At 44.3% G+C, this 8,652-nt stretch overlaps 1 protein-coding gene across 1 annotated transcript in view; it reads right to left on the bottom strand.

Annotated features, from left to right (window-relative positions):
• Positions 1–1,062: 1,062 nt before the first annotated feature.
• LOC141134717 (E3 ubiquitin-protein ligase Rnf220-like) overlaps positions 1,063–8,652 on the bottom strand; it is a 52,463-nt gene continuing 44,873 nt past the window's right edge. Inside the window, exons 9-11 of the mRNA XM_073624154.1 lie at positions 4,645–4,729; positions 3,372–3,446; positions 1,063–2,621 (exon numbers count right to left, since the gene is read on the bottom strand). Of these exons, the coding sequence (XP_073480255.1) occupies positions 2,550–2,621; positions 3,372–3,446; positions 4,645–4,729 (232 nt within the window). The 3' untranslated portion in view covers positions 1,063–2,549. The remainder of the gene's footprint in view (positions 2,622–3,371; positions 3,447–4,644; positions 4,730–8,652) is intronic.

Genomic DNA, 8,652 nt, shown 5'->3' with positions numbered 1-8,652 from the left:
GTGACGGTGCACATTTTTAGCACTGATCATTATATTAGTGTCACTGGTTCCCACAAAGTGTCAAAAGTGTCAGTTAGTGTCCGTAAGTTCACCACAATATCACAGCTCTGCTATAAGTCACTGATTACCACCATTACTGGTATAAAAAAAAAAAAAAAAAAACAATTCCAGTTTATATTCCATAGTTTGTAGATGTTATAACTTTTGCGCAAAAAAAAAAAAAAAAACAATCAATATACGTTTATTGGGATTTATTTTACCTAAAATATGTAGCAGAATACATATTGGCCAAAATTGATGAAGACATTTGATTTTGTATATTTTTTTTATTGGATATGTTCTATAGCAGAAAGTAAAAATATATTTTTTTCCTTAAATTGTCAGTCTTTTTTTGTTTATAGAGCAAAAAAATAAAAAAATTCAGTAGTGATGAAATACCACCAAAAGAAAGCTCTATTTGTGGGGAAAAAAATTGCAAAAATTTTATTTGGGTATAGCGTTGTATGACCGGGCAATTGTCAGTTAAAGTAACACAGTACGCATCGCAAAAAATGGCCTGGTCATGAAGGGGGGTAAATCTTCTGGAGGTCATGTGGCTAATGTGTCTGTGCTAGCTGTGAGGATATAAATGGTGAGTTCTGGGCACTCTTTCGCCCTAGGGAAGTGGCTTGGATGAGCTTCAAAGCATTTTCAACCTTAGAGAACAGTGATGGCGAACCTTCGCACCACAGATGTTTTGGAACTACATTTCCCATGATGCTCATGCACTCTGCAGTGTAGTTGAGCATCATGGGAAATGTAGTTCTAAAACATCTGGGGTGCCAAGGTTCGCCATCACTGTTATAGAACAAGTCCAGTAGTGTGTGACCAACTACTACTACCCTGTTTCCCCGAAAATAAGACCTAGCATGATTGTCGGTGATGGCTGCAATATAAGCCCTACCCCCCAAATAAGCCCTACCCTGTTTCCCTGAAAATAAGCCCTACCCTGAAAATAAGACCTACAAGGACTTTAACTAGGGCTTATTTGGGAGGTAGGGCTTATATTGCAGCCATCACCGACAATCACGCTACGTCTTATTTTCAGGGAAACAGGGTACTACCTATACCATCATCTGGATAAATGAAGACCTTCACAGACACATGAAAGCAGTACATTATAAAACATGGTAATTGTTTGGTAGACTTCATATGAGTTAAGAAACTAAATGTCATCAATATAGCCTATAGGTTTACTTTAAGGCATACAGTACATAAAAACAAGATGTTCCCTCAAACCCTTAAAACACTCATAATGCATTAACTAATGCACACCTCGGTCTGCTTAAATGCCCTACAGTCCATAATAAATGGTGTTAAAGGGTCAATTCACCCAACAATAATATTTTATTTACAGATGGAGCCTGGTGAGCTGAGTCGGCCCCATAGCTACCTATATATCTTGGATGCTCCAACAACAAATTCTCCCTGCCATAATTCCCAATTCTGTCTCTCTCCAACTGGGAGTTTTGGGTATTCCCACCCACACTTGTGTGTATGAGCTCCTCCCGTTACATTCTGCATGACATCAAATAAATTAAAAACCAGTAGGGATGGTGGGAGCTCAGAGCTCAGAGATCTCTCCAATTGAGTTTCCAAGGTAAAAAACAAACTGTCAGCAGGTTTAAAGCCCCACTCCAAGAAACTTGAAAATTCCCCCATAGCCCCAATTCAAGGGTTAACTGCTCATTTAGTCTAGGGGAGAGTAAAGGCAGTTTTACTTGCCCGATGCTCTGCTACTCTGGCAGATGGGGCACCCCCATGTTCCAGTGGTGGACTGACCCTTAATGTCATGGACCCTGGCCCCTGCATCGATCTTGATTATGTTAGGACCTTAGACCACCAGAGCATGGAGGAGAAGATACTTTAGTAATGGTCTAGCAGCACAGAGAACCAGAGGTTTGGGTATGTTAATCTACTTTTCCATGCCCCCTAGAACCAAATGAGCAGCATGGGTGAATTTTCAAATTTCCTGCAGTTGGGCTTTAAGTCCACAGTATCTACCGAACACTGAAATATCAGACTTGGGTGGTCTGACCCTTTGAAAAAACAATTTATAAAGCGAAAATGTAAGCTGGCCTATGCTTTCCATCTTCTGGTTGTTGATCGGAGCATGGTAAAATTATTCCAAAACCAAAAAATTTAAACATATTCATAAAAACTGACTTGTTGAATGTTGCCAGTTATTGGATAGCAGTACGCAAGTCACATCTAGAAGTGGCCCAGAATGTCATTCCAGAATGTCTTTCTTGTACATTTGTATAAGGTGGCATCTGTGAAGGAGCTGGAGCAGGGTAGGACTTATGTTGCATGACTCTATTTCATTACCAATCATAGCCTATCCATTAGTCATCCTGCCAAGTGTGGTAGAGGTCAAACATTCCTAGTAGGACACAACAAGTCTAGAGCAGACTACTAACATCCCTTGTTTTGCCCAATTCAATCATAGTCCATCGCTGGAGGCCACGTTCAACTTGCTTGCTATACTTAGCAGAGGAATAGTGTGCAGGTCACAGATAGACCCGGCGGAGGTCACTCGGAGATGTAATGGTGTTACACTGAGGGCACAGCTTCTTTGTTCCCTGGTAAAAAGAAGATACAAGAATTTTCAGGAAATATTAAAGATCACAATTTAAAGCGGAAGTAAACCCATCCATTAAACAGCTACCTTTCCGGCACGTGCCGGAAATTTAACACTCCTATTGGTTGGGCTCTCAACCAAACTGTCAAACCATCCAATGGCCTGTGTCATAACTGATCACATGTGCAGCATCATGGCAGTTCTAGACTAAACAGAGGCCAAGATGGCGGCTTCCATGGCTGAAAAAGATAGGAGGGTTTACTTCCACTTTAATAGTTACATATGAATTGAAAAAAATAGAAGGGAGGGTAGTACTCTGAGCCAATCAGGGCTCAAGAGTAGAGATCAGAGTAAGCACTAATGCCTAGTATCTGAAGATTACCATGGCCTCACATTGGGCCTGCGGAGCCGAGATGGACATGTGTAGGGCAAGCAACCCTTCCTGCATATGCTTAACTTTTAAAGAAAAAACCTGGACTGAGGAACAATGGTGGTTGTCAGTACCAATTTCCCAAAAATGCTAGTTGCCCAACTGTTTGCTGATGTAATAGTTGAAGTGTTTTCTAAGCCATTTACTTAGATTAGTTGTGTACCACTCCGAACATCAGCTGGAAAACATCAATTGTTTAGTCTGTGCTTATTTAAAGTTTGAATAGTAAGATTTGCAAAGTATAAAATAAGCAACATCAGGTGAAAAGTTGTAAAGTAGTGCGAATAAATTGCAATTTTTAAAGTGAACAGTAGTACTTACCAATGCCCTAAGCCAGCATGCCTCGCAATGTATATGCCAGCACTGGATGGAGGCAACTGGAACAGTGTAGGCATCCTAGACACAAAAAGCAAGAATTCTGTTTAATGCCATTTCGTTTTCAAACAATACAAACTTGCTAAAAAGTAATTGTGTTTTTTTTCTGGCCTTTTGTGGAGCCGATTCCTAGGGAAAAGTATTTGTTTGGCAAGGTTTTACTTTAAAGATGAAAACCAGTTTCACTTATCAAATGGTTTGTATTTATGTCAATTCAGTCCTGAGATTTGCACAGCATCTGACATTTCACTTCTTCAGTTAAACAGCACAGCTCGGCCACCTACCCACCCCTAGACATTGATTGGATAGTAAAGGAACAACAACAGTGTAACCTTTTACACAGTGGAAGTATTGGATGTTCTTCAGTAGGTTTTATTAATAATGAGGACATTTTTAAGTCTCCATTGGGCTAGAAATTGGTATTAGGGCTAGGTCCTGGTATGGTTGTACAGACCTGGCAGATCTCATACTCCTCCTATTATGAGGCTACCTTGGTTGGATGACAACAGGGACCTAGAGCACAGTCACAAATCAGAATGCCAAAGACACCACCAGGCAGTACTTATAGATTGTGGTAAAGTCAATCTGTCACTACCAGAATGAATAATGAGCCCTTTCATATCCTTTCTGCTATTTTGGTTATCACACCAGCCTGTTCTCTGATTCCTGTTGACTGTTGCACTCAACCTTAGGCAGCCTGTCTCATTGCTATACCCATGGTATGACCCTGCCTGAAGACCACCTGCCATAACCTCCACCTCTTTCCAGACTCTTGCCTGATAATAGGTTCCCCTCACTTTGGTTGCCTGTGCACTATGGCCAGAGAGCAAACACAAGGGTCAGGACCTCGGAATGTCATGGAGTAAAATACAAACCTCCTTGCAGGTTCCCTTATGAAGAATGGATATTAGGTCTATGTGCCTTGAGAAAGTCCATGCCTACCACACAGAAGGCTCAAACTAACCCATGACACTAGGTTCCCTTAGGCAAGCCATACGTTAACCAATTTTCTTTCCTTCAACCACGGGTTGACTTCAGTTCAATCAGCCTCCCCATAGATGGGTTAAAATGTGTCTGGTTCCTGCTAAACTGGCCGAATTTTCGATCTGTCTATGGCTGGGTTTAGGGGGAGATGTTGAGGACAACATTCACACAAGACTGTGTCATTTCTATAATGGTGAATGCGACAAATGCTGCTCAAGAATTGCTCTCTACTCACCAGACATATGTGACAAGTGTGCGTATTTCTTAACTTCTCTGTTAGTTCTTGAATTTTCTCTCGCAGAGCTTCCAGATTCTCTTCACTGAAAGGAAAAATCAGAGAAAAACATCAGAATTTTGTATAAATTCCAAATGTATTTATTTGTTTGCTTGGTGTTTCAATTCAACCCCTAAAAGCGGAGTTCCACCCTGACATTTTTTTTCATATTCAGACTCCTCTAAACCTATAAAAAAACATTTGGAGGAAATTTTTTTTTTTATACTTAACAGAATCGCCCTGTTGCTATGTAGTCCTCCTAATCTGCCACTTCCTGGTCCGCGGAGCTCCTCGTCACTTCCTCCCTCGCCTGTACTTCTGGGAAATGATGTGTCATTATTTCCCAGGAGTCTGTGGCCAGTACTGTGATCAAAAATTGCGTTATTTCCTGACAGGAAATGACGTGATTTAAGGCGGATCACAGCGCCGAGATGTGTTTATCTATGTTGCCATAACAACAGGGCAGGACCTTCCTCCGTCATCGCCCGTTGTTATGGCAACTTTAGAAACAATTGGTGCTACGGCCGCCAGTGAATCCCGCATGCGCGAGATCGAGAGGTGCATGCTGGTTATCCAGCATGCACCTCTCCTAAGCTTATCCAGGAATAGTTATCGATTGGGCTTCACATGCCCACAATCATGATGGCAACGGCCACAACAGGAGAATAAAAAAACTTGTGAGTATAACATTTTTATTTTAGCAACATCCATTATTAAAATTTTATAATCATTTTTTAACTTAATAATTAATTATGCTCAGATCAATTAAAAAAAAAAATGTGGCCGTAACTCCGCTTTACCTACTTGTAATTGTGAGCTACAATTACTGTCTATTCTTCGCAATTGATTCTTGGCAAAGTAAAATAATCCCCAGCCTGCAGTACACCTAAAAAAAAATCATCTAATCATCTTAGTTTGGATGGGCTGAGTTCCTGATTTCTACATTTGGTTTCCCCACTATACAAAGTTGGACCATACAGTCACAAAAAATTGTGGTCACCACCAAGGCATTGTATACTTTCCCTGGTGGGATTGATGAGTCAACTTGATTATAATATGATTTAGCTGACTATAACATGCTTTTCATGTTTTCCTGTATGTAGACATGTAGGGACATATCGCCTCTTCTATAGATATTGGCTGCAAGTAGATTGCTGAACCTCCTAAAGCAAGGACATACTAATAGGGGCTAAAGATCTCTTACCTTGTATGCTGGGGTGGGGGTGAAGGCATGCGCCCCATCCAACAAAATATTCTGCATCTACAGTAATTAAACCATTAGTCACAGCCAAACCTCGGGGCCTAGTTATGTTTCTGACTTCAGTGATCCAAACAATATTGGTGTTAATCCATAATGACTGACAGCTGCTTCTTGGTCCTGACAGAGGACAGCGTGTCAAAACCAAAACTTAATGGGTGGGATTTACTAAAACTGGAGAGTGCAAAATCTGGTGCAGCTCTGCATAGATACCAATCCAGGTTTTATTGTCAAAGCTTAATTGAATAAACTGAAGTTAGAAACTGACTGGCTACTATATAGAGCTGCACCAGATTCCAAGTGCTACAATTTTAGTTAATCCCCCCAATGTGTTTGTATTTTGATTTTTCTTGTTTCTTCCTTTCATCACTTAAGGTAACATGGTAGCAAAATGTTTAAAGCAGAAATTGACCACTCCCAAATAACTCCCCTCCTCGGTTACACTCCACAATTTGTTTTTTAAAAGGTCCAGTCTCTTCCAGGGACATACAGGGACATACAGGGAGTGTGAGTACAGGGACATATAGGGAGTCTGAGTACAGGGACATACAGGGAGTGTGAGCACAGGGAGTACAGGGAGTGTGAGCACAGGGAGTACAGGGAGTGTAATACACACAGGGAGTGCAGGGAGTGTGAGCACAAGGAGTACATGGAGTGTGAGCACAGTGAGTACAGGGAGTGTAATACACACAGGGAGTGCAGGGAGTGTGAGCACAGGGAGTACAGGGAGTGTGAGCACAGGGAGTACAGGGAGTGTGAGCACAGTGAGTACAGGGACATACAGGGAGTGTGAGCACAGGGAGTACAGGGAGTGTGAGAACAGAGAGTACAGGGACATACAGGAAGTGTGAGCACAGGGAGTACAGGGACATACAGGGAGTGGGAGCACAGGGAGTACAGGGACATACAGGGAGTGGGAGCACAGGGAGTACAGGGACATACAGGGAGTGGGAGCACAGGGAGAACAGGGACATACAGGGAGTGGGAGCACAGGGAGTACAGGGAGTGGGAGCACAGGGAGTACAGGGACATACAGGGAGTGTGAGCACAGGGAGTACAGGGAGTGTGAGCACAGGGAGTACAGGAAGTGTGAGCACAGGGAGTACAGAGAGTGAGAGCGCAGGGAGTACAGGAAGTGTAAGTGCAGGGAGTGTGAACACAAGGAGTACAGGGAGTGTGAGCACAGGGAGTGCAGGGAGTGTGAGTACAGGGACATATAGGGAGTGTGAGCACAGGGAGTACAGGGAGTGTGAGCACAGTGAGTACAGGGAGTGTAATACACACAGGGAGTGCAGGGAGTGTGAGCACAGGGAGTACAGGGACATACAGGGAGTGTGAGCATAGGGAGTACAGGGAGTGTGAGCACAGGGAGTACAGGGAGTGGGAGCACAGGGAGTACAGGGACATACAGGGAATGTGAGCACAGGGAGTACAGGGAGTGTGAGCATAGGGAGTACAGGAAGTGTGAGCACAGGGAGTACAGAGAGTGAGAGCGCAGGGAGTACAGGAAGTGTAAGTGCAGGGAGTGTGAACACAAGGAGTACAGGGAGTGTGAGCACAGGGAGTGCAGGGAGTGTGAGTACAGGGACATATAGGGAGTGTGAGCACAGGGAGTACAGGGAGTGTGAGCACAGTGAGTACAGGGAGTGTAATACACACAGGGAGTGCAGGGAGTGTGAGCACAGGGAGTACAGGGACATACAGGGAGTGTGAGCATAGGGAGTACAGGGAGTGTAATACACACAGGGAGTGCAGGGAGTGTGAGCACAGTGAGTACAGGGACATACAGGGAGTGTGAGCACAGGGAGTACAGGGAGTGTGAGCACAGGGAGTACAGGGACATACAGGGAGTGTAATACACACAGGGAGTGCAGGGAGTGTGAGCACAGGGAGTACAGGGAGTGTGAGCACAGTGAGTACAGGGACATACAGGGAGTGTGAGCACAGGGAGTACAGGGAGTGTAATACACACAGGGAGTGCAGGGAGTGTGAGCACAGGGAGTACATGGAGTGTGAGCACAGTGAGTACAGGGACATACAGGGAGTGTGAGCACAGAGAGTACAGGGACATACAGGGAGTGTGAGCACAGAGAGTACAGGGACATACAGGAAGTGTGAGCACAGGGAGTACAGGGACATACAGGAAGTGTGAGCACAGGGAGTACAGGGACATACAGGAAGTGTGAGCACAGAGAGTACAGGGACATACAGGAAGTGTGAGCACAGGGAGTACAGGGACATACAGGGAGTGTGAGCACAGGGAGTACAGGGACATACAGGGAGTGGGAGTACAGGGAGCACAGGGAGTACAGGGAGTGGGAGCACAGGGAGTACAGGGACATACAGGGAGTGTGAGCACAGGGAGTACAGGGAGTGTGAGCACAGGGAGTACAGGAAGTGTGAGCACAGGGAGTACAGAGAGTGAGAGCGCAGGGAGTACAGGAAGTGTAAGTGCAGGGAGTGTGAACACAAGGAGTACAGGGAGTGTGAGCACAGTGAGTACAGGGACATACAGGGAGTGTGAGCACAGAGAGTACAGGGACATACAGGGAGTGTGAGCACAGGGAGTACAGGGACATACAGGGAGTGTGAGCACAGGGAGTACAGGGACATACAGGGAGTGTGAGCACAGGGAGTACAGGGACATACAGGGAGTGTGAGTACAGGGAGCACAGGAAGTGTGAGCTCAAGCCTCAAGGAGTATCGGACAT

The sequence above is a fragment of the Aquarana catesbeiana genome, linkage group LG03, assembly GCF_042186555.1.
Source record: "Aquarana catesbeiana isolate 2022-GZ linkage group LG03, ASM4218655v1, whole genome shotgun sequence".
Classification (NCBI taxonomy): Eukaryota; Metazoa; Chordata; class Amphibia; order Anura; family Ranidae; genus Aquarana; species Aquarana catesbeiana.
Note: the sequence above shows the minus strand (reverse complement) of the source record. Positions and strands in the feature narration are given on the sequence as shown.